The 27482-nt window shown below is 38.6% G+C and overlaps 1 protein-coding gene across 1 annotated transcript in view; it reads right to left on the minus strand.

Annotated features, from left to right (window-relative positions):
• The window catches only part of CACNA1D (calcium voltage-gated channel subunit alpha1 D), a 329318-nt gene that overhangs the window by 48417 nt on the left and 253419 nt on the right, over positions 1-27482 (minus strand). Inside the window, exons 31-40 of the mRNA XM_074957788.1 lie at positions 20105-20143; positions 19560-19688; positions 18148-18213; positions 17031-17122; positions 11916-12075; positions 10375-10502; positions 10162-10258; positions 7868-7970; positions 6872-6973; positions 1159-1289 (exon numbers count right to left, since the gene is read on the minus strand). Of these exons, the coding sequence (XP_074813889.1) occupies positions 1159-1289; positions 6872-6973; positions 7868-7970; positions 10162-10258; positions 10375-10502; positions 11916-12075; positions 17031-17122; positions 18148-18213; positions 19560-19688; positions 20105-20143 (1047 nt within the window). The remainder of the gene's footprint in view (positions 1-1158; positions 1290-6871; positions 6974-7867; positions 7971-10161; positions 10259-10374; positions 10503-11915; positions 12076-17030; positions 17123-18147; positions 18214-19559; positions 19689-20104; positions 20144-27482) is intronic.

The raw sequence follows: 27482 nt of genomic DNA on the forward strand, positions 1-27482 counted from the left end.
CCCAGTATTTCATCTCTCCTCTGATATGCAAATACAAGATCTTGCTGCCCTGACATGTCCTATTTTCGTATGTCAACTTCCCAGGTGCTATAGTGAATGTCGGCCTGTGCTGCCCCTCCTACCTGTATGTCAACTTGGAACTACAAATCAGCATCTAGTTCTCAAGAAAACAATATGTGACCCATGTTAAAATACTCCCTGGTGGAAACTGTTATCAACTGCTTCTCAGGCTAGTGTACTAAAATTCAAGATCAAAATAAGAAGTTATCACTCTTATTAAACCTGTTTAAACTATATGGACATTTACCTAGCATTAATTGAATGTCAGAAAAGTCCTGATCCAACATAAACTGGGAAAAGTGTAACAACTGGGGGTCTTATAAGGGTAGCCTTTTGTTTCAAAGCCCAGTTCACTAATCTAGAAGGCATCTTCCTAGGGCAGAAGTTTCCAAACTATAATCTGTGGACCAGTAGTCCATAGACCACTTGCTGGTGGTTTGTGGAGAGCTGGCTGATCAAATGGAACTGTCTCTCCTTGTTTTCACTTGCTAAATTGCATTAAAAGACAGACAAAAGTACTTTGCAAATATTTATTTTCCATATACACAATTGCCAAAGTGACGTTATATAATTGCAAACAGGAGAGGAGATGGTATATGTGATTATCTGTGGGAAAGGAATTGGACAAGTCATGGGAGAGAAGTTTGTTCCTTAAGATAATCTGTCCATTAAGAGATGGTACATACTATGAAAATATTTAAGAGTTCCTGCCCTAGGACATTACAGAAACACAAGCAAAAAAACCAGTAGCTTAAAAGAAAGTGGCATGAAGAAGAGAAGGAAAATGACAGCTCAGAAGTGACACTTCATTTCAGCTGACTTATTATCAGCTTTGTCTCATATTTCTGCAATGAACCTATTAAACGTAAGCAGTTTTTATATAACTGCTTGCTACTGTTTTAGCAGCACACCAAGAAAGACATTTTGCACTTACCTTGTTATAGATAGAAAGCCTACTTCTTATGTTTTGATGAACGAAGGACCCAAAGTGTCAGTTAAATAAAATCCTTGAGGTACTACCCAATCATCAACAGTCATCTACCTGCTATTTCAAATAAGCTTACAAAATGGTTAGTTAAAATGTAAAAACAAATTCACCTGTAGAGCGATTGTGGTGTTCTTCGCTGGATGTTTCCCCACCAGTCCTTGTTCTTTGCGTTTCTTGAATTTCCTAAAGTAGTCCTGTATCAGGAAGGTGGCATAGAACTTCCCCACGGTTACCTCATCATCTAAATGAACAGACCAGACAGATCTCTCCCAAGTCAGCACATTTCACCAATAGCCTAAACACTCACATCTGATTCAGGAAAACAAATGTGATGGGTGCAACAAGCACTATGCTTTCACCTTATAATAAGATAGCCTAAACCTAGCATAAAGCAATATTTTAGCAGACAGTCTAGCTCAATATTAGAATTAAGTGAAGTAGTCCTTAATGTAGAAGAAAACAGAATATTTTACTACGTTCTAGCAGGTAACTTTTTAATTAAATCATAAACATGTTAGTATCTGCACAGGAGTTGAATTACTGGCTTTGATTACTTTGAACAAATTTATTAAAATCAGAGCTACAGAAACTGAATATGCTCAGAAGATTGACAATATAAAAATGAAATGTCCTGTTTTTAATTTATTCTTGCTCAGTTACTTCCTACCAAACCAAATTTGCACAGTTAACATATCAAAATACAATTTTTTGAACTGCACCATCAAAGTGGTCTCAAATCTATTTATCTGTCTTTGTAGTTCCTGTACTGGTACTCCACCAGCATAGTATCTGAGCACCTTTCCGGCAGCATTATATCTGCTTATTATTGCCAACCAGCAACAAAAATTCTGAAATGAGAATTTAGGGACAAATCCCACAGCCCTCATAAATTCAAAATTAATAAATAAATTAATTAATTAATTGAGAGTCTTGTTTGAGTAAGAATTTGCTCATTGGCTAGCATATGACAATAGTAGCATGTATGAGGCAGAACATGATGTTTCCTACAGCAGCATATTGACTCTGAAATGCTAATAAATGTAAAGGTATGTTTTGCCAGTTAATTATCTAGCTATAATTCAGAAGATACTGTCATTTGGTGAGCAGCATAAAAATGAGCAATTTTTACAGAGTCGCTTTTGTGACCCATACCACACTTTTATATGGAAAGCCCAGTCTTCAAATACAGGTGCCTTAATAAGATAGCCAGATCCCACATTCAAGTTCTCAGCTCAGCACTTAACTATGTATTTGCTTATTTTATGAGACCAAAGGCCAGTTTGAGCACCCAAATATGGACTTTTGATGTCCTAGTAAGGAATACATATTAGAGAGCTATGGACATCTTATTGCTTAAAAAGATCCCATGTTGGGTATTCTTTACTTTCCTGGACTTACTTTTAGAGTGAAGTTTGCTGCCTTATTTGTTTGTTGCCTTCTCTCTTGATATTTTTAACATACTGATAAAGCTGTTTGCAATGCGGCTGCTAATTAACACGGTATTATACCTCAAGGGGAACTGATGTGTTTTAGAATATTGGTGGTGCCAAAGTCTACTTTGCTGTTAGTAGGCCAAATCCTGACGGGTGCTAAGTATCTGTAACTTCTGTTGACCTCATTGTGAAAGACAAGTACTTAATACCTCTCAGGATCTGGGTTAGTAGACACAACTGTGACTTCTATTGGCTGAATTTAGAAAGACTATATGAACACTAAATACTATGTCTAGACACACTGTAACATACGTTTGTTGGGAAACATATTGTGGATTGTATATTACACACATTTCAAATGCTCCTCTGTCTTTTTTTGTATCATGTCATACAGTATCACTTTGATTAAAACTGAGTCTCCCTTTGACTTTGCATTATATGTTATCTCATGTCCTGAGAGATCCAACAGGTTAACTGGTTCCACTGCTACCTATAATATGGCATCTTTTAAGAATTTAAGTTTAATTAATTTACTCCTTTTAATAATGCTACTGCAAGTGCACATAATATTTCATTTTGATGGTCTGTTTCTGTACTTAGTTTCAGTAACTACAATGTCCTTTTTAAAAAGCAGTATAGAATTAAATCCATTATGATGACATTTTTATATTTATAGCAGCATCGTTCTCAAACTGAATTCTTTAATTATCTACTGTTCAAAATAAGCTCCTTTCAGACAAATAAATATCGGTGACAGTAAAGTCTGATGTGGGCCAAATTCACCCCAGACATAACACCATTGAGTTCAGTGGAAATACAGTAAGGATATATTTGGAGCAGCTTTTTATTTTATGTGCCTTTAAAAGTATCAAAGGACAGTAAGGAAAAAACTATTGCTAATTTGTTTAAAGTGGCTTGGGTTGGGAGCCCAGTCTGTTCCACCGTAGCATTCAATGTAGCATCATTGGGCCTGCTCTTGCCAAGTGCTGATGCCTCCTTAAAGGTACTGAGCCTCCCAAACTCCGACTGGCTACAGTGGGAATGGAGGGGGCTCAGCGCCCCACAGGAAGAGCTCATCACTGCACAGGATCAGGTCCTAAGGCAGAATGTTTTTCCTAGACTCTCTGAAGTTAGTTATTTAATCTCTGTGTGAACACTTCCTTTGTTGTACCTGTCATCACTCTTGGCAGCTGTTCAACTGACTCATTGTTCTGTTTTGAATGTTTGGAAGATTTCCCTGAAAGTCATCTAATCTCAACCTTTCTTCTTTAGTTTAATTAAGACCATTACTTCTTGAAATATGTCCTTGCTCCGGCTCCCAACATAAATCTTTCCCCATCCTTAATATTATTTCCTCTCCAGTGTTTGAACAGAGCTCTTAAGGAAATAATATGTGAAATGGTTTGTGAAAAGAACAAATGAGTAGAAGTGAGACATTGTATCACATACACTATGGGCCACACTGACAGCATGCCTCAAGCCAGTCCATGATGCTACACAACCACTTTTGCACTGCAGCTTTGTGTGCCTACCAGCACTGGCATACACCCACTTTTTCTGTGCAAATTAGACAGACTGAGTTCCCAGCTGCCTAATTTGTTTATGTAAATGTTAGTGTGTGCATGCAAAAGGGATGCACACATGCTTTTGCAGGCACAGTCAGTTGTATATGGAGACCTGGGCACAGAAAATTTGAGACTGGGCCAAAGGAAGTTATCCTTGACTTTGTTTTTGAGTAACACACATGACTAGAGATGTATAGGCAGGGAAGCAGCTAAGTAGAAGTGATCACACCACAGAGAGATTTTAATTACAGCTAAAAGGAGAGCAAAAGAAATTATTTACATGAAACATATTTTTAAAGAAGGCAGAAAGTGTTAAATGAGATTGAATGGGCTTGGAGGCAAAGGATGGGGGAAATCAGAGGAAAATTCCTTTTCCAGAAAGGAGATAGACCTTAGTGGTTCTTGGGTATGTCTTCCGCCCTAGATTCTCTTACATTAAGAACATTAATTCATGCTAAACACAGCAAACATCTAATATTTTGTCTTTTGCAAGGGACTTTCTTGAGCTGAAATCAGTTGTTAATTACTAATGATTTAATGAAATCTGTTTACAGTAATTTGTAATTTAATTTGTGCTAGTAAATATTTATTTAATTTTTTTATATTGCATCTATGTATAGCTCAGAAAAAATGTAATGATTTCTTTCCATTCTGTCAATCAGGGAATTGATTGGTTCTGATCCTGTTGTGCAGGCATACTGCATGTGTAAGTATATGAAAAGATCTAGCCTGCATCAACACAACAAAAAAATACTGCAGAAAAAATTAGTAGATTGGCCAATTTAAATACCATTGATGTAACAGATTTTGATATACTGAACCGAGATACTTTGCTCATATTTGATTAAAGACTTATTCACTTACAGATTGTTACTTAAACATCAGCTTTTGTATTGCTATCTCTTATTTTTCTATTGAATACTGTTTCAGTAAGAACTATTTTATGTTGTATACCAACTATTTTACATTCATAGCAGATATGAATGTAAAATAGTTGTATTTCTCTTTTCTCCTTTCAGTAGGATAAGATACCATTGATTTCTGTATTTCACTTACTCATCTAAATCATACTGACTAGGCTCTGCAAGGAAACAAAACAGGACTGAAACAGAAAGATTTGATCTTGTCAAGTGACTGGAAAAAGAACTTGGCCACATGGTCTTATATTTGTACTATACTATTGTAAATCTTTGGAGACAATCTGTTTTCTACAGTTTTAATGATGGTCCACATTTTTTATCTTCTGTCCTACCTACACTGAAGAACTACATTTTTGAAGTAAGAATTATGGTACTAGCAATGGATTTTAGTATAACCGAAAGTTAATATACAGCTTGTAATCAGCAATGAAATGAAACCAAAGTTTAAAAGGTGAACTATAGTGCAACTGTAGAAGATTAATTCTAAGAATATAATCTTTAAAGATTCTCTATGAGATTAATTTATGCAGGCACAGCTAGCTATTCTGAAGCATGCATCCATATTTCAATAAAAATGTAGGGGAATAAAGAGGCAAGAGGCAACACTAATTCCATGCCACCACCCTAAAACAGAATTGCTTCAGAATATTCTGAAAGACTGATAGTTGAAAGGAACAGAGGCTGCAGAAAAAGCTCAAGCACATAGTTACAACAGTAACAAAGCAATTCATATATGCCATGCAAGCACTTAGGTGTAAGGCTAAAAAGAATAGAGTAGAACACACACAAAAAGTTGTTTTAAATGTGCAGTATCAGTTCCCCTTTTGGTAGCCAAATTGTCTACATTTTTGGCATCATCCCCACTTTTAGCTGGCAGCCACCACACCAGTAGCAAGTGGCTCCCTCCAGCGCTAAAGCTAATGCTGCTTCTTGAGTCATGCCGAAGAGCAGTGCAGCCAGCATGCTCTCTCTCCCCTAGAGCCTGAGAATGTCACCTTCAGAGAGAGATCAGCCTCCACCACCATCGGGTCTGGGATCTTGAGTCTGCTTCCAAACCTGAGTCTGATCAGTCTTGAAAGTACAGTAAGCTACAAAACATACCAGATGATTACAATGGATCTGTATCTTGGATGTCTGGATGTATTACTGGTATGGATGATACTGTGCAACAGATCCTGCACCTTTAAAACTTGAAAAAGCAAGTCAAAAACAGTCACCTAACCCTACAGGATATTACTATACATGTATATATTGTAAAGAAAAGCTATATATATATATATAATATATTTATATATAAATATATAACAAAAGATTTGACGTGTCATTTTACAGTACGTAATAAGAAGTAACATACATGCCTTGTAGTTCTTGCCAACGTACTGAAATCAGTGGAATTTAAAAATCTATTTATTTTGACCCATATTCCAATCTCAGTTATGCTTGTGTAAATGTGGACCAACTCCACTGTCTGCAGACAGTGGAATTGCTCTGAATTTAAATGAGTGTAACAGAGTGAAGATTTGAGCCTTTTGGCTTAATAAATATAGCAAAATGTTATTTTTTAAACAGGAAATAGAAAGGTTTCAGTTTTCTCCCAGAAATATTCAAAATATAAAAGAATATAAACAAAAATATAATGTTAAGCTTAATTAGTACAAAATATATGTTCTGCTGAATGCACTGAAATCAATTTTATTTCAATTAATTAAAGATATTTTTGCAAGAAAGAAAATTAACAGAAAACCTCTCTTTTCTGTTTCCTCTTTTGATCAGTCCTGCCATTATATTATCTAACGTAACAAAATATAATATCTGATATATTTATTTTGGCATTATAGTTTGCTGTTGGTTAATGACAAAGTTCTGATTTTGCTCATAGTTTATTGTAAAGTTTATCCCACTAACCGCCAGCTGGAGGGACAACTTGATCAAGGAGCTTCATGCTGGTTTTCTTCCAGATTTTCTTTATAACTGCTCTAAGTTCTTCATTTGCCTGTTCTAGGTTACCTGTAGAGAGACAGACAAAATGATTATGCTACACATAACTTAGAAAACAATTACATTTCAGTTAGTGCTGCAATTAATGATTCTTTAGTCCTTACATTGAATTGTTTAGTTTAAAGAAAAAATAAATAAAATGGCTCACAAGGGTGCAAAATACCCTGAGATCCAGGAGAAATTAGGGAGATTGAGTTATTCATTTAAATGTATGCAAATTCTAACAAAAATACACAGTGAAAGGGACCTTCTCCAGGTTAGCGTGCAGGCTGCAGCCAGAAGCATTGACTAGCTTGGGTAGTAGGATTCCCTTCTCTTGCCGCACTGAGCTCAGCATATGGATCTGCCACACAATGCTACATACAGAGGCTTATTCTAAGCAGCTTGTTATGGGTAATGGAGCATGAAGTCTTCTGGGGAATGGAGGAGCCACCAGAGGATGGAGAGCAATAAGTAATCAAATACATAGAAAAATAAAAAATTAGAAGGAAAAAGGAGACTGAGACAGTAAATGACAGAACAGAGTGAAGTTGTTCAAGGGTATAGTTATCACAAATCATTTCTTGAAACTGTAATGTCTTTTCTTAATGCACAGTAATAAAAGTCTGCTAAAACCACTCAGATTCAGCCTCCACAGTATATGCCAGTGTCCTTATCTCACCAAATATAGGTCTGTAACGGTTTCCAAGGTCTCCCTGTACCTCAGCACTCTCATGCAATTTCTAACCGCAGAACAAGAAAAGAACACTCCAGCCATTTGGGAATATAGCCCTCAATCCAAAACCAGTATCAGGCTTGCTGGTGTCCAGCAAGAAGGAATTATGCAGAATATCACATCTCCTGAACTTTTCTTCACCACATATTTTGACACACAAAGTGTCATTTTCACAGATATTATCTTACCTTCTGTTTTGATCTTCAGCGCAGTTCTAACCAAGGCAAATAAAGTAGCATTGAACATGACTGTTCCGTCACTGTTCAGAGGCATGTTCATGGCTACTAACCTCTGTACGTGGAAAAAAGAAAACAAATGAATCTTTTTAAAAAATGAATTCTTGAGGGAATATATTTGGACAACAATGTTTAATTATCTTCATTTATCTAAAAAGCTGACATGTATGAAAAGAATAACACCTGACAAGGTATGTAGAAAAAAAAATCATATCCCTTAGCTGATAAACAGGCTACAGCTCTGCAAGAGAGCATTTTTGCTTGACACCAGAAATGAACCATGGCATTCCAAAGATCCATCTCAGCTGCGTACAATTTATAGATGATATTAATAACACAATTTTTTCCAGAAGAGCTGAAAATGTTCGGTGGTTTTCATATTTTAGTCACTAAGCCCCTTTGCAGACATCGGGCCAGGCCCTTGGTGAAGGCTGAACTGCACACAGCAGAAAGGTTGGGCAGTGTGGTGTAAATGTAGCTTTGTATATGCAAAAGTGTATGTTCCTGATCCTGCTGCCTCTGCAGCACCAGACCCCTGGCATTGAGCTAAAGGAATTTGAGGTCTGCTCTAGCTTACACCAGCTGCTAACAGCTCCAGGAGACCAATAAAAGCAGCTGGGGATCAGAGTAGTGCAGGGGAGTTCTAGTTACACAGCCTTCCCTCTGGCCATGCCTCCTGGTCCCTGCTAGGCCAGCAATGGGGTGGGGGTTGGTGACGTGGTGCAAGAGCCTCTGTGCTGGCTCTTTGCCACCAGGGATCCCCTGTATTGAGGAGATCCTCTCAGGGACAGTTTTGACAACTTTAGGGCCAGATTGTGCCAGTAGTGCTGCACAAAACAGCTGCACTGCATGAGAGAATTTGGCTCACTGTTTTCAGCAGCTAGCTTGTTTCAGTTGTTCGTATTCATGTGTATGCCCACCCAAGAGCCACATCATCAAAACTGACTTGCAAACGCTACTACATTTTCCAGGAGTGCTTTACACAGTATCACGCATCTCAGACTCATTTAATTAAGTAAGCCAGCGTAATTGGAAAATCAGTAATAACTATGTTGAATCAATCTGGAAAGGACCTCCTGATTCAACTAGGGAATGGCTCTGCATGAGACTTGAATTGTCATCTACTCTATCACCATCAGCATTTTAAGCAGTAATCTCTCTCACAGAAGTGCCTCAGTGAGCTTGATAAAATTACACTATTTGATCTATCAGAATTTTTTCCTATCTAATTGATATTTCCTCTGTTCTAGCGTAGTACCATGTCTACACTCCGAGCTAGGGATGCGATTCCTCTGCTGGCGCACACATGCTTGAACTAGCTCTCCTCAAGCTAGCCAGAGTATAAATAGCCGTGGAGACACTGTGGCATGAGTAGCGACAGTGGAAGCATAGCTTAGCCATGCCAAGTACATACCCACTAGTTTCAGGCCCCTGTGCAGAACTCCAACCCTTGATTAACAAATTAAGGGATGGAGTGCTCTCTCCTACACTTGTGTGTACACCTGAAAATGGAATTTCTGAGAATTTGTCTCTGTGAAATAATTGCTACAGAATGTAAAATGAAAACAGAACCATTTTTATCACAATTAGATGTTTAACATGTTCAGAAAAACTGCAGGGGCTTTGTAAATCTGACTTCTCTCCTTCTGAATGCAGGTAGCAAAAAGGCATCCTGGGGAAATGAGCTTATGTCATACATGCAAGGCCACTTGCAATCACTAAGTTAAAAAAAAGTAAACATTAAGTAAAAGCTGGCTTCCCCTCTAAAAGAGACTATTTCTCCATAGCAAAACCCAAGATTCACTGCCAAGTATAAGAGCTGCTATGGTCTCTTGTAGGTACATAGTTAAGTAGCACAAATGCTGTTTGACTGAAGGTTTATTGAAGAAAAAAAAACATATTGTTTTGTATTTCGTTGGTAAAATGATGTTTTAGCCAGTTTCTTGGAAATACACATAAACTATGACAATGAAAATAGAATAATGATACATTTATACAGCCACTTCTTTAATCCTAAAGTGCTTTATGTTGGTATAAGGACACTGAAATCAATTCACTGAAATAACAAACTGATCTGAGTGGGCAGAATAAACCCAGTGCAAAACTGGAGTAATTCGGTGGTGAATGAGAGCTTATCAGAGGGACCATTTCCCCCACCCATGAAACTGGACAGCATTATCGTGGTAATGCAGTAAAATTATGAACTATGGAGAAAAACGACAAGGGGAACTTATTTTAAGACCTACCTTGCACGCCACTCTGTGGGGGCATAATTTGCCAAAACCAAGTGGAGGCTGAATGCGTCGCAGCAACGTAACTACATCAAGATGCTTTATTCTTCCCCTACAAAAAATACGTACCAGTTGTCACATTTATACGTGCCTCTGAAGAAAGTCTTTTAACACTTTACTTTTATATATTCATTAGGGATATTTGGGCAGAGAAATGATCAAACTTACTTTGCTTCAGGATCATATTCTGACCATATTCTTTTGAATTCATCCAAATGATGTGGACCCAGAATAGACCAGTCACGTGTCAAATAATCAAAGTTGTCCATGATGACAGCCACAAACAGATTGATAATCTAAACACAATTCAAAATTTATATTTGCCTTCATTTTGCTGGCATATGTGTTTATATGAAATAATTTAACTTTCAGCAGAGTTAGAATTCAAGCTGGTTAAATAGTATCAGTGGATACAAGATTTGATAAATATTAATCTTTCTCCAGCAAATATGATATTATTATTATTTATATTGACATAATGTATGCAATCTTGTCCTGCTGCTATCCATTCAGAATACTGCTGCGTAGATCATTTTTAAATTATCATTTCCAGTTGCTTGACCATGTCACCTCTCTCTCTGAATCCTTTTACCAGCTCTCTCTTCTCTATCTTCTCAAAAACTATTTGGCATCACTTTCAAGGCCGTTCATGACCTATTCTCACTCTACTTAGCATCTCTCATTCAGTACTGAAGGTCGACTCCTGCCTCTGATTGGCCCATTTTGTCAGCCTCTATCGCCCAATTGTTATATTTTCAAACAAGCATCCTTGTTCCTTATCCCAGGCTGACCATCATGCCAGGGAGAAGCTTCTAATAAACCCTTAGAAATCCATCTCATTATCCTTGTTTAAAACCCTCCTTAAAAATCTACTTTGCCATGAGGTACAAAAATCTTGACAATGGTTAGCCTGCTTGTGAGCTGATATCACAGCCTATTATGCTGACAATATTGTCTCAGGTTATGTCTAGATTGCAGCTGGGATTCCAGCCTAGGCAGACAGACTCACACTAGTGGGACCGTAGCGAGCACATTAAAAATAGCCTTATAGATGTTGCGGCTCAGGCTGGAGCTTGGGCCCTCAAGTCTAGGAGGCCAGGTGGGCTTGAGAGCTGAGCTCCAGCCCAGGCTGCAGTGCCCATACTGCGATTTTTAGAGGATTAGCTCAAGAACCACTAGCTCAACTCTGTCTACCTGGGCTGGAAGGTTCACTCCTAGCTGCACTGCAGAGATTCTCTCAGTGTCTCCTCATACTCCCGTCAGTCTATCTGTATCTGTTGTCTCTTGTCTGATACTTAGACTATAAACTCTTGGAGCCAGGGACTTTTTGTTCTGTGTTTGTACTGCACCTAGCACAATGGAGTCCTGGTAAGTGAACAGGACTCCTAGATGGTATGATAGTACAAATCAATAATAATGATAAATTATCATAGCATATTTCATATATCTTGGGACCCAATCCTGCAAACTGCTACTCCTGCACATATGGCAAGATTGACGTCAATGGGACTTCACGCTGGAGTAACTATAACTGCTGGTAGGATTGGGCCTTTAGTTTGAACTAAAGGACTTGGGTGTCCTTTTGAAACATATAATGCTGAAAAAAATATTTTACAAACTGGATTGTGGATCTGGGTTTTTGTTGTTAGCTTATTGTCCAATCAAAATGCTAAAACTCACTTGTGTTTGTGGACACTAACTGGACTCACCAAAAATGCACAAAGCATGTAAAAACTGATGAAATAAATAATTGCAAAGTTGCTTCCACATGTGAATTCTTCCCCTGGACTATAATCAGATTCTGGATCACAGCGTTTTCCAGGCAAACAAGCCAGCATGATTTCCTGCCATGCTTCTCCAGTCGCACACCTTTATTAGGGCACAAACAAGACAAGATCCATCAAAAATTATGGTTTCAAAATGAGCTCTCCATTAGCATTCTAGCACTTGTTTTTAACTCCAGAAGAGGGCTGGTAGTGTAGTGTATAGTGTGGGATGTGTGTGTGTGTGTGTGTAGCTAGAACCCACAGAATTTATTTGAGAATGGCGCCTGTGGGATAGTGTTTCAATATCCAGAAAATACCTTGCTGTCTAAAAGTATGTCTACGTTCCACCTGGGGACGTGATTTCCAGCTTGAGAAGACGTGCTTGCACTAGCTCTCAATGAGTTAGCAAACAAAAAACAGAACGTAGCCGCAGCAGTGTGGGCGGTGGAATGGGCTAGCTGCTCCAAGTGTGTACCCATCTGAGACTCTGCAAACATTGTCTGGGCAACTGGCCCACCCTACTGTTCATGCTGCCACAGCTACAGTCTATTTTTAGCACACTAGCTGGAGCTGGGAATCACACCTGCAGCTAAAAGAGTTGAAAATACCCTAAAAGATCACACAGAAATATATGTCGCGGGTTAGGAGTTGCATGTTAAATCCTGAAAAATTGTTATTTTCACCTAAATTTGTCATTTGAATATGAAATGCAATAAGCTGTGTCATCTTGAGTTGTACTGGACTGTTTCATGGTGTCCCTGTATTGGAGTTGGAGGAGATAGAAGAGATTGGCTATCACCTAACCACTGGTAATGTCGGCAGGTGTCTTAATCAACATCAAAGCTGTGGTCTTCCCATTAGCTTCAACCCAGCAGGGATCCGACCCTCTTTGGTTGGAACTGTAATAGCTCATGAGGCTGGGACTGAGTTCTATAATATCCTCTTCCTTTTGAGGCTAAGCGTTGCTGCCATTACAAATCATTACGTAGTGCTTCTGAGCAATTATTGGTTTATTAGCTATAATTGAATCAACCTGATAATTAGATTAATTTGATACTAACCCACTTTTTTTTTCCGTATGTATTTTATGCTTTTGCTTAGTTATTTAGTTTAGTTAATGAAATACTGTATACAAATTTGGAAGCCCGTGCTGTTTGGCTGTTCCTCCCCAGAAGTCAGGTTTCTGAACCCAAGAGGTCCCTAGGGTAAACAAAGGGCAACTGTGTGACCCACCTACTAGTGGTCCACAGAACTGCCCCTACAGGGACAGTTATGGGAGGACTGAAGTAGAACACTTGGTTTTTGAGGGAAAATTGATCATCTCTCTCTATAAGCAACATGAGTTCCTGAAACTTTGAGGGACTGGTGTGGTGGATAGGAACTGGTCAACCTAAAGGCTGACCAGTTACCCATGAATTGTATACACCTCACACAGTGCTTACTACCTTGAGTAGTCTCACTGAAGTCTGAAGGGACATACTTATAGTTGGAAGCACTATGCCAAGCTGAGTTTGTAGGAGTGGACCCCTCGTTCGGTTATTTTTGTTTCTAATGTGTCACTTGCTTCTCTCCATACATACTACTGTGGTGAAGGAGTTTGTTGTACTTTAGTGTTCAGGATTGGCAGAAGAGAAGCACCCTGAATGAGGAGACAGAGGATAAGGCTGGAAGAAGCTGGCTCTTTCTGGCAGGACACCATATACAGTGTTCATTATACATACTCTTATTATAGCCGATTAACATTTTCCAAAGGGGGAGGAGGCAAACACATATTTGTATGTGCAAAGTGCGTAAAGATAACTGACTGTGCCTAAAGTACCTGCATGCCAAGTAATTTGTTTGTGAGTACATTTTTTGATTTATGCCTGAAAACGTGGTTTATTTACGGCAGGCCCACCAAAATGCCCATCTGTTGGTAATTTGCTTTAAAATATGTTGTTTTCTTGATGGATCATATTCTCCATTCACTTATACCAATGGAATCCCAATCAGTACCTGGGGGGGTTGCATGGCTGTAACTGAGGCCACTCTGCTCCCTTTTAGCGTGCTGTAGCACATCTTTAACCTCAAAAGTACATGGGGTAAATAAAAGAGATGAAAAAATTAAGTCAGAACAGAGACCAAAGCTTGGTTAATAACCCATAGAGGTCAAAAGTGTTACAATATAAATGGAAAGGTGAAAAATAGAATACTTGGATAAATGTATTAGATTAGCAAAGATTTTCTATTATTCAATAGTGCAAAAGGAGACTAAAACCACCATCCCATGGATCTGTTGAATTTCGAGTAACATAAATGTGTTAACAATTGTTATTGTTATTTGCCCAAATTTGCTAACCTGAGTGTGGCTTTGATGGGGCCAGACAGCAACTGAGATACCCCCTTTGGGTTAAAGGGCCTGTAGGTGAGGGGAACATCCTTCTTGTCTTCACCCAATTTATTCAGGTGAGGACAGAGCCACACTTTGTTGAGGGGGGAGTTGCACGCTGACAAGGGGGTACACTTTTGTGCCTACCCATCCCATTGCCATTAGAGTCCTCAAGCAGTACATCAATCTGGATCCACTCACTCCTAGCTGGGGTTCAGAAGTGGCTTCGCAGGCGTGGGCTGCCAGTGTGAGACACCCTTTTCCAGCTTCCCTTTCCCCTCCCTTTACATCAGCAGTTTTCAAACTTTTTGAGCTGAGCCCCCGCTTTGAATTACAATTACAGATTTTGAGCTGAGCACCGCCACAACCCAGAGAAAAATAGACACAATACCTCCCGCCCCCCGCAACTTGGGTTTTCAGGGTGGGGGAAGGCACATGCAACAGTCTCCGAGGGCAGAGCCAGCGCTGGGCATGGAGGCTGCTGGCAGTGTAAATCGGCACAGCTGCGGTGGATGTTGACACTGACCCATAGGCTGGGTGTCCCACTGAGGTGAATCGGGGGTGGAGGTGGTGCTCCCTCCTGAGCCCCACCATGCAGAGCTGAAACCCGAGCTGCCTAACATCACCTCTTGCCTCCTTGAACGTTCCTCAGTGCCCCCTATGGGGGATGTCCCAGAGTTTGTAAACCTCTGCTTTAGATGATTTGTCACTGGGGTGGCCAATCACCCTTGTGGGTTGTCATAAATATAAAGGGAAGGGTAACCACCTTTCTGTATACAGTGCTATAAAATCCCTCCTGCCCAGAGGCAACATCCTGTTACCTGTAAAAGGTTAAGAAGCTCAGCTAACCTGGCTGGCACCTGACCCACAGGACCAATAAGGGAACAAGATACTTTCAAATCTTGGGGGGAAAGGCTTTTGTTTGTGCTCTTTGTTTACGTGGTTGTTCTCTCTTGGGATTGAGAGAGGCCAGACAGAAATCCATCTTCTCCAACCCATCCTAATCCAAGTCTCCAATATTGCAACCAGTATAGGTAAGCCAGGCAAGGTGGATTAGTTTATCTTTTGTTTTATGTGAATTTTCCCTGTGTTAAGAGGGAGGTTTATTCCTGTTTTCTGTAACTTTAAGGTTTTGCCCAGAGGGGGATCCTCTGTGTTTTGAATCTGAATACCCTGTAAAGTATTTTCCATCCTGATTTTACAGAGGTGATTCTTTTACTTTTTCTTTAATTAAAATTCTTCTTTTAAGAACCTGATTGATTTTTCATTGTTCTTAAGATCCAAGGGTTTGGGTCTGTGTTCACCTGTACAAATTGGTGAGGATTATTATCAAGCCTTCCCCAGGAAAGGGGGTGAAGGGCTTGGGGGGATATTTTGGGGAAAGATGTCTCCAAGTGGGCTCTTTCCCTGTTCTTTGTTTAAAATGCTTGGTGGTGGCAGCATACTGTTCAAGGCCAAGGCAAAGTTTGTACCTTGGGGAAGTTTTTAACCTAAACTGGTAAAAATAAGCTTAGGGGGTCTTTCATGTGGGTCCCCACATCTGTACCCTAGAGTTCAGAGTGGGGAAGGAATCCTGACATGGGTTCTGAGGGATTTTTTCCCACAATACAGAACTGCCAAACTGCTTTGTGGTGTTTTTCATTTCCCTCCTGGCAAGTGTGGTTCTGGGCTTCACTGAGTTAATTGGCATGACTTGTGGCTGGTGATTTCCAGTGCAGATTGTAGATTAGCACAAATAAACTTGGGACCCTTCACCTCACTTGAGGTCTTGACTTGGTCCTCAATTTTTTAAGCAATTTGAATTAAAACAGAAAGAAGGTTCCTCTTATTGTCTGAAGCATTTTAGCAAACAGCGTTTGATCAGGAAATGTCACATTAGATATTGTATCTGAACTACTGCCACATGACATTTTTATCTAATAATTTGGATGTTCCTTATCTCTTGAACAAAGGACCTTCATTGTTCAAAGTTAATTAGGTAACACCATGGAAATATCAGTACTTGAGTACATCCAACATATTGAAAAATCTTTTGTTGACTTTTTTATGTGACCAAAATCCTTAGGGTGAAATTGTGGCATGAAGCAACAGTCCTACATTGGAGTAGTGCAGAACTGCATCACCACAGAAGGCATTCCGTTTTAATATTGTGGCACCAATCCCCCTGGTGTTCCTGTCAAACACAGCTGCATTGACACTGTAAAAGAGGATTCAGCACGCAGTCCCCTTACCCTTAGCAGAGGCTAGTCACAACAGTGGATCACAGCAAGTGAAGTCATCATGTCCCCACTGTGCTTGGCCCCTGTGTATGAGGGGCCCAATGGAGGCCAAGTCTCCTTTCACCCTCTCTATCCCTTGCACATTCAGGCTTGGGACAGGTATATTCCAGCCCTTAATGCATCAAGAAAATTACAATACATTTCCCATTAGATATTATTCATGGTAGCTCTCTTAACAGACTGAGTGACTTTAGGTTATTCTTCTGTACACCTTGTACACTCTTAAGACTATTCTGTGTCAGTGAACAGTAGAAAGTATGGCAGAAAGGATTACATACCGTCACACTAAATTACTTTTAACTTTCAAACAGATTTTAAGCAAACTGACATTACACAAGCTAGAAGAGTCTTCCAAATGTCAGTTTAAGAACCCGTAGGCGCTAATAAAAGCAAAGATTAAAATATATTTACCTGAACAAAAGCAGGACTGCTTGGGGAAAAGTCTGAAAATTGTTGTTTCTGTTAATTTGGTTATTGTCCCTCATGGCAACTTTACCAAATACCTGCAAGCAGAAGTCGGGATCAAATATTATTTTTGATTCCATTCTACATAATTTTGTCTAAATGAACAGTGGCCATAATCCAGCAGTATAAATTAGCATCTCTATGTATGAAAAACAGTTTTACAAATATGATAATTGCTTCATCTGATTTCTTCACTTCTTCCCTGGTAATAATGCAAATCTGACAACATGCAGTAAATATTGCATATTTACAGAATAGATCTTTAAAAATTTGGTGCAACATCACTGAATCTATTATTACACATTTTATGCATCCTCCTGTGTTCTGGGTCAGATTATGTTATCTTTATTATTTATATTACACTAGCACCTAGTGGTCACAACTGAGATTAAGATCTCATTTGTGCTTAGTGCTGCATATACTCATAGTAAAATATAATCCCTCTATTAAAGACTGTGCAATCTAAATAGACAAGACAGACACAGAGCAGGGAACTGAGGCACAGAGAGTTTAAGAAATTTGCCCAAAGTCATAGAGTCAGTCAGTGGCAGCACAGGGAATTGAATCGAGAACTCCTGAGTTCAAGTCCAGTGCCTGACCACTTGACCAGCCTTCCTTTCCCAGTACAGTATTTTAGATATTATATGATATTGTATTATATATGTATGTGATATTACAGTATATTAGAGACCATTATCCTACCTGTTTTAGGAAGATTAATATTATTATGCTGTACATGCATAATGTCAGATTAAAAATCATAAGGGCATCTGTCCCGTTCTGGTGAATGATGGGGAAAAGGGGAGAATTAGAAAGGAAAGCCACTCCATATAGGATGTTCCTCACCCCAGCCTAACTGTGGAGACTTCCCTCTTTCCTGGGCTGTGCCAAACTCTTATACCCTTTGGGGACACAGGAATTTACATGGGGATCATTCTAGCACACAGATCTAGCCTAATGTCTTCATTAGCATGGGCAAAACCCCAGTGTCATGGGAAAGAACAGTCCATCAGCAGGAATATGGCAACATACTCATTTTCAGGGGCAAATTACTCATAATTACCTGCATTCCAATAACAGCATAGATGAAAAACAGCATAGCTATCAGAAGAGCAACATATGGCAGAGCCTAAAACAATGGGAAAAGCCTTCTATTATTTTTTAGGTTTCAGAGGGGTAACCGTGTTAGTCTATATGAGCAAAAACAACGAGGAGTCCTTGTGGCACCTTAGAGACTAACAAATTTATTGGGCATAAGCTTTCGTGGGCTAGAACCCACTTCAATAGTGGGTTCTAGCCCATGAAAGCTTATGTCCAAATAAATTTATTATTTTTTAATAATTTTAATTTGTGGAGCTTTTTATTTTTTTTTTAAAAAATTTAGCCCTTCTATACAGATTTATCCAAGAGTTTAGTTTTTGTACAAATTATTAAAATGTCGGAAAAGAGCTCAAATCACTTATTACTCTTCCATGTACAATGGGGACATTTTTAGAGTTTATAGCCCATTTATAGAGATTTTGCCAGAATCTCTCCTGCTGGCAAAAGCCCTCCCAACCATAACATGCCCTCTCCCAAGATACACCCCTATGCTGGGGTGGAAGAGGCAGTTTATTCCAGGTGAGAGCTACCCTGTGCTAGGGGAACTCTCAGCTAGTTCCTTAGAGACAGATTAGGCCACTTTGCTCTGTCTAAGCAATGTAGAGTAGCCACAGGAGGGGACAGAATCTGAACTGACATGTAATATATGCACTTCTGTGGCATGGATGGCAATTCCACTCTTCAGAACCAGCATATTACAACCAAATAATAGATATTTCAGATGATTTCTGCCAGAAAGATATTTCTTTATTTCAAAACATCAGTTCTATTTTATTTTAACTACAGTTAGCTCCAGATTCTCCAAAAACATAAACACTTAATATTATACATGCCAGTAGTTCGACTGATTTCATGTGCATAAGTGTTTGCAGCTTCAGGACCTTAGACATCTATCTGTTAAAGAGGTAAATACCTCATTTACATAATCACAAAATTAAAGCATTTGAAGACATGTTCATATCCCTCTGAGAATTTTTGATCCCAACAAGCACTGGTAAGCATCTATCTTTAGTTATGTATGCTGTAGGTGAACATAGTCTACATAAATATGTCATACATAACCTATTGTGCAATTGTATGAAAAGCCATCTTTAGAATTACAAAGTCACTTCTAGAATAAGTACTCTGATCCTTATAGATCTCATTGTAAAAACTAAGATTACAGACTAAGGGTAAAATCCTGGCTGCATTGAAGTCAATAGCAAAGCTTTTATTGACTTCAGTGGGGCCAGGATTTCATCCCATATACTTTAAATTCCATGTAATGAGAGGTAACATATAATTACTAGAGTAATATTTTGCTACTTGCATCCTGAGCCATAAAAATTAAATTTATTTGCAATTAAAAGGCAGATTTAACATTATCATGCTCACCTGAAATGACTTAATAAATGTCCACAACAATGTTCTGATTCCTTCACCCCTGCTGAGAAGCTTCACCAATCGCATCACCCGGAAGAGACGGAAAAAAGTGATGGAGATTCTAGCGCTGTCTTCAGAGTTCTGAAGGGTATCACGGAGAAGTGAAACCAAGTAAAAAGCAGAACATGCAACACTTTCAGAAAAACAACAACAAACGCAATGGTGAAAGAGGTAAGATTTGAAAATGTACTTTAGGGTCTTTTCATCTTTATAAGCATGATATGAAAGGAAAAAATACATGCGAAGAACACAGGATCTGTAGAAATGCTTCACACATCACATGCATTTCCAAGTTTCCTAGTTTGTTAATAGGACCATGTTGGGTTCATTTGTAGTAGAGTTCAATAGTACACTGACAACGAATGCAAACCACTGCATACACCTTGCTAGTAGGACAATTATGAAAAATACAGAAAAATTGGTGGGAAAAATAGGCATGGTAAAAAGAATAAACTCAGGTAGAGGTACAACCACTGGGGTCAGTTTACTAATCTTACCCCAGACTCATCAGTGGTGACAGTTTCAGTTGGCTTTGGCTTTAAAAAATTAAGAACATTATATATTAAAATCAAACAAAAGATAAAAAAAATTAGTTCAACTTCACCATAAATAGGAGGAAGGACTTTCTGAATTTCTAAATGTAAATTAACAATTTTTGTTTGTAAAGTACATACTTCTTGGATAAACATGGTTATCCTTATTACAAGATACTTCTTAACGTTTCCTATGACATTACTGGTTGAGTAAAATCAAATACTACAAGCTTACTATCAAAAAGCTAAATGGAGTCACTGTAAACTAAATACGAAAATAGGACCTAACCCTGCTTCCATGCAAGCCAGTGTGAGTTTTGCCACTGTCTTCAGTGGGAACAGGATGTTTCAAATTGTAGATATAAACAATAAGTGAAACTGGAGACAAAGACTTCTGTGTTAACGCATCATCTCAAAGTGCCTTTGCTGATGAGCAATTTTTTTAGGTTTAATTCATCCTTCACTGGTTGTCCAACCATGTTCTAATCACTGGGTATTGATAATATCACATCAGGAGTTTCTTAAAGTGAAGTGACTCACTGAATTATTTAACATAACTATTCTTTGCTCAACATTCTTCTCTGCAGCGCTTAACAGAAACAGATACTACTTAGCTAGAGAGAGAAACAAAACATTTTTAATGCAGTTGACATTGTTAGGAAGACAGCCTTTGCTGCAAGCTTTGTCATTGCCAATTTCTCTTTTATTCCTAACCAGGCATGTTTTGAGTTTGATTGTTAAATAAGTCTGTTAGAATTTCAAAGTCTAAAAACTATCCATCATAGATCTAATAATTTACATGTGGGGCAGCTAGCCCCTCCTGTCGCTCACACCACTGCAGCTACTCTTCTATTTCTAGCACACTGCTAGATCAGAGCTAGCACATATATGCCTTCCTGAGCTGGGCATTATACCTCCAGCTCAAAATGTAGAGGACTTTATATCTATCTGCTCCTCCTGTTGTTTTGCCACATGATTGCACAACAGTTTGACAGCATTTTCCCTAATAGAATCATTCTTACTAAGGTGACCGTTTGCGCTGCCCACAGAAGGCTCTCCTTATCAGTTTAACATGGAAAGAAAAGCGGCTCTTCACTCATGAAAATATTTTGGTTAAAATAATAAATGTATGTTGGTCCAGTCTGTGGCATTTACATCTCTGCCCCAAGCAGCTTTATCCCAGGAGGAACACTGGGGAGACTGTACTTCAGGCATACAGTCTCTTCTGGGGAATCTCTGCACAACAGGTGTGTCTGTGTGTACCATATGCTCCATCCTATAGAGAAGATTGCTTTCCCCACCCCCAACACCCCACCTGGAATTTTATACATATTTGACAATTGTGGCCCAAATTCTAGGCTTCCTCTACTCATGGGAGGAGGAAAGGGAGGTAGAAAACCACTCCAAGGTTCTCCTTGAAGAGTTTTCCCCAGATGGTTCCATCAGAATGAAGTGATGATGAGGACAGAGTAGGCAGAGTTAGCACTTCCTAGGAATGAACATAGGGTTTCACACTCGGAACCTACAGATCCCTGGCAGAATAATACACGTGTAGGCGCTGGGCTTCCATGCTGATTCTGAAAACACCGCCTGCGCTGCAGCACTTAGCCAGTGCAACTCCACTGCAACTGTGCAAAACAAACACCAAAATATGAGAGCCCATTACAGCCAGATCATTACTAGTAATATTAAGAGTCTAAATGTTGTGTCTGTTGCTTTTTAGACAACATAGGTACTATGAAGGGACCATAAGGGGACTGTGGAATCAAAATAACCATGTTTTCTAACTATATACAACCTGCAAATCCTATCTAACTATATACATTGCTGCTGTGGCTGGGTTCTAGTAGTTTCTGAAACACAGAAAACAGTAAGGCATACTAAAGGCATTAAAAGCTATTTAAAAGGATACTACCCAATTCCTAAGCACTGCACTAATGCTAACTAAGGGCTAGGTCCTGTCCTCAGAAATATGAACAGACAACACCATGAACAGCACCTTGTAAATCAGATATAGTGCCTGTGCTCTGTAAGCATTTGTACAGAACACACAGAGAGGTTAAAAGAAAGAACAATGATATCAGATCATTGCTGCATAGGAAACCCACTGAATATATATAAAAAAGAACCCTCAAGATAAATCATTTACATAGTGACCTACTTAAATCAGCCACAGATCAGCACTAATACATACAGACGCACAGCTTGTCAAAATATTGGTGCACTTGTTATTTTCTACAGAAAAAACTATTCTTTTTCTGAACCTCTTAAAAATAAAGGGCCATGGAGCTAGGAAGATTTACACCAGTTGAAGATCTGGTCCAAAATTAGAAAATCTTCCTTGTATACAGTGTTGTTGTAGCTGTGTTGGTCCCGGCATATTGGAGACACAAAGTGGGTCAGGTAGTATCTATTACTGGACAAACTTCTGCTGGTGGGAGGCAAGCTCAAAACAACATCAGAGAAAGTGGGTAATATTTTGTGTTTGCCAGCTGATCTCTTTACACATCTAAAGACTGGGAGTTAAGATAGTAATTATAAAAGAGACTGTCCAGGACAAGGATGACCAATGTATTGGATAGCAGGCTTGAGCTCCATCTTTTCCATGTGTTATGATTTAATAAGTACTTAATTCCTATTCCTGCACAGCAAGACAAAGACTAGATTACCAAATTTGTATGTGAATAGTACCACTGCGGGTGCTCAAGAGAAGACGAGTGTAAAATCCCTCTGTTTGTTTTCCTATAAAGGACATTTGTGTACACGCACATTCTCCTCTCATAATTCATCTCTTCCCCCAGCTTCCTTAGTCTAAGTAGTCTTAATCCTTTATTTGTGACAGCTAATCTGCAACTGCTGGAGAGGGTTATGATGTCATAGACAAGGGATTATGAATTATAGATACTTGTGAGAGCAGGCCAGGAATGAGAAAAGAAAACATCCTCCTTAAAATGATATGCAGTAAAATAATAACTAGTGTAGGGCTTGGCATTAAAAACCAAAAATGAAAACATATTTCTGATGTAGTGTTATTTTTTTCTCTAGAGGCCAAAAACATTCAACATTTGTCCATTACAGGAGAGGCACTTTCAATACCAAAGCTTTAAAGTCAGACCCTTTTTATCTAATCTCTCTCTCTCTCGCTGGCATTTATAACACATCTGTCAGGTAGTATCTAGGTGTCTACTAAAATGAATGACTGTAATGAATGTAACTGTGTGATAATTCATAGAGTACACACATACACACTGAGAAGCAAAAACTTCATTTAAAAGGGATGAATGTGGTTAAGGGTAATATACATCCATTGCAAACTTTTAAAAGCAAGGAATGTCAAGGTGTGGAACATCTCTTAATTGTAGCCTAAATGTCCACACAGCATGTTTCTACTGACAATGAGTCAGTGCATCTTCACAAAAGAACTTCCTTCCACCTCCTACTGATAATCACCCTAATAAAAAATCTTAATTACAATCTCTGCAACATTAACTAATACTCACTGTTTATATATGTGAACGGACTAAGCAGGTAGCATATTATGTATTTGTGGTACAAGTATGAGGTTATAATTAAGGTTTTGGGGTTGGGCAGAGAGGGCTCTTTTTGACCTTGCATGTTGACAAAGGTGTGAGTTTGAAGAACTACTTCCTGTAGGCAGCCTGTTGAAACCTCCTGCATCAACTCCTCTGATGAAAAGGGTATATTACAGGCATCCAACCACACGGAGCATTGACTGGCGTCTGTCTGCCCAATCTGGTGGGGGTCTGTATTTGAACTCACCTTTTGTATCAGATTACAACGACATGATTGGAGATTTGGTTTGTCACTCAGTGTATCAATATTTGTCTTGGGAATAAAGCTCTGGGATAAGGCACACTCACAATCACTGACCCAAATTCTGCCTTCTGCCTTCCTTGATTGCCTCGCTGCACATAGTGGGGTGGCCAGGTATGCATAAGGTCAGAGTTTGGCCTAATGTTTCTATCTTTTCTCTCAGCCATGCGCCAACTACACCAAGAGCCTAATTCATCAAAACATTTCAACATGTTCAATTTTAAGCCTGTGATAAAGTCCATGCTTATTAATAGTGTTTTAATAACATGTGGTTAATAGTGTTTTAATTGCCTGGCCATTCTTATGTTCTGGTGACTCACAGGCCAAGTTAGCAGTTTTCTTTAAGATTAACTGAGAACAAACCTTTCCCTTACACTTCCTGATCCAACTATTCACAACCTGCTAACAATCTAAAGCCATATTTTTGTTGTTGCATACAAAGAAGTAAATATATCTCTCAATTACTTCAGTTATTATCTCAATAATAACTCCTCTGACATCTCTCACCCTGCAGTGAAAGTAAAGTGACAAATAAACCTCCTGACTTTAGAAATGTATATCTTTTAAGATACACTATATCAAACTGTAAACAATGCAAAACTGATTGCATCATGCATTTGAAGCAAACTGCAGTTCTGTGATAAAAATTTAAAATATACAGATGTACACATGTGATATGAGACAGTAGACATGAATAGACAGTGTAGATCAAATGCTTCCTGTTACAGAAGTGTACCAAAGGGCACTACATTATGCCAGGGTGTGATGCAGTAATTTATTGATATGATGCAGCAGGACACATCTGAGATACAAATATATGATGACAAGAACATAGTTTAAAAAAGCATCCAAGTTGTCAAAATATCTTTAAAAACATGAAGGACACAATAGTGTTTTTTAAGAGCATAAAGGCAGTGATTCAAATGTGGCTGTTGATTTTTTTCATAAGGATGCCTATGATCCTAATTCAAAAACCAATGAAGTGCTTACATATATATTGTTCAGTAAACATTTGGAAGCATATATTTATGTAGACGGAAATCTAATATGGGCATGGAAAATAATTATTTTCCCTCTAAAATACATGCATTCAGTACTATAAGATTATATTTTAAATGTTGCATTTATATCGTACCCATTGAAATAAGTGTGAATTGACCAGGTAACTAAATGACTGTCCCTTATTTAGTAATACTAACTAAGGCCCTGATCTTGGAAAGGGATCCATCCCCGTGGACCCTTATGTTCACATGGTCAGAGTTACCTTATATTATGAGTCATCCTGCCAAAGTAACTCAATTGTCATAACTTAACACCTCCATGAAGATAACTCAGAAAAAAACTAATATTTTAGGGGTAGTGTGTGGATAAATTATTGCAATGTGCTTTGATGTCCTTAGATGGAAAGCTCTATATAAAAGCACAGTTTTCTGAACTATTCTTAGACATAAAAAGATAAATTTGCAAACAAGGCTTAAGCTGATCCGGCAAAATATGCACAAACAGTAAATGCATTCACAAAACCAACTGCAAATGAATACATGCAAATACCTGGTTGTGACAGTGACCCTCTAGGGCCAGATTCTGCCACTGTTAGTCATGCAGAGTAGTAGCTTACTTCACAGGCAGTCTCATTTAGTTCAGTTAGACTATTCCTATGAGTAACTGCTCCCCAGCGTCAGCAAACGGTTCACAATCTAGCCTCATAGTCTGCATGTGCTAACATGTTTTTTTAGTACAGTTACCCCTGCATCTGCATATGTAAAAATGAGTAAATAAAAAATAAAGGCCTGATTCTGATCTCACACTGGTGTAAAGGAAGAGTAACTCTGGTGAAGTCAAAGGGTGAAATCCTGACCCTACTGAAGTCAATGGAATTTTTGCCACCAGTGAAAATCAGTGCAGGTGAACTACAACCCAAATGAGGACATAAAGATCCCTTCTTTGTTTTGCTTGATTTGCAACCATAAATTTAGACTGAAAATTATTCGTAAGTCAATATTATACTATTTATAGCCCTGGAATGCTAAAGTGGTATTTCTTTATGCCCATAGGACAGACTGGCCAAGTTCTATTTTTATGGGGGATCTTCCTGTCCTGTCCTACTGCCTTGGCCCACTGATGTCTGCAATGGTAGATTAGAAAATTTTACAAGTCTCACCTATGTTCATTTACAGACTCATAAATTCCAAGGCCAGCAGGGACCAATGTGATCATATAGTCTGACCTCCTGTATAATATAAGCCAAAGGACTTCCCCAAAATAATTCCAACTGGAACTATTGTGGGGAAGTTCTATGGCCTGTGTTGTAGAGGAGGTCAGACTAGAGTATCACAATGGTCCCTCCCTGCTGTCCTTAGAATCTATGAATCCATAAATAAACATAAGTAAGACTTGCAATATTTTAGACGAGGTAAGTCGAATTTGAATGGTTTTACTGGGGAAGCAAGAGCCAAGATTACTGGTACTGTCACCTTAGGTCCTGTTTCAGCAAAGCACTAAAGATGTGCTTAACTTTCAGCATGGGAATAGTACCATTGGGACTAAATAAAAGAGAGACACTTGAGACCAGGAAAGCGAACCGTCCATATTTTTTTGACATTTTAGCAGCTTGTGAACAATCAAATGTTAATGATGAAAAAGTAAAAAGCATGTGAATGCGAAGCTCTTGTAGACAATCTACCAGTGTACAACACAATGTGAACATGTTCTGAGTCACCCACTGATGGTCATCCAAACTGTTTCTCAAGTGACAAATGCAAAATATAAAATAACCTTTCTGTAACCACAAGCTCCAAATGTGTTCTGTAATTACATTTCAGACATATTTATCTTTGATTGTCTTGTGGTTAAGTTACATATGTTCAAATCCCAGACTGCAGCAATCACATTTCATGACTCACAGTCACCATTCTCTGATTTTTTAATATTTTTTTTATTTAGAAGGAACAATTTAGATGACCAAGCAAGATCTTGTGTGTCACTGGAAACTCTGGAAAACAAAATGTGAACAAAGAAATAAAAAATATTATATGGTTTTAGTAGTGCTTTTATTATTTAAATTGCTATACCGTATATATATTTATTAATATATACTTGCCTCTAAAAATTTCTAAAAATAAAATGAACATGAAAACCAATTAGGTGGCAGAAAAGAAATATTGGCAGAGGGTAGGGAGATTAAATAACAGATTAACTAAAAAAACAACAACCGCAAACTGTGTATATATTTTGCTCTGAGGTTATCTATATCATAAAATGTGTCAAGGAACACATGTGGTTCCTGGTCACGGGCTTGATCCTGCAGAGTGCTAAGCACTTTTGTGAGGTTCTAAGCACCCTGAACTCACCCTGACTTGCATGGGAGTCGAAGGCATTCAATATCTGATATGACTACAGAGCAAAATCCTCTCCTGGACCCACTATGAAAGAGAGGTTACAGGACCACAAGAGTCAATCTTCAGGCATCATATATATTATTATAAAACTTTGAAATAAACATATCTTA

Source organism: Natator depressus, chromosome 7, assembly GCF_965152275.1.
Source record: "Natator depressus isolate rNatDep1 chromosome 7, rNatDep2.hap1, whole genome shotgun sequence".
Lineage (NCBI taxonomy): Eukaryota > Metazoa > Chordata > Testudines > Cheloniidae > Natator > Natator depressus.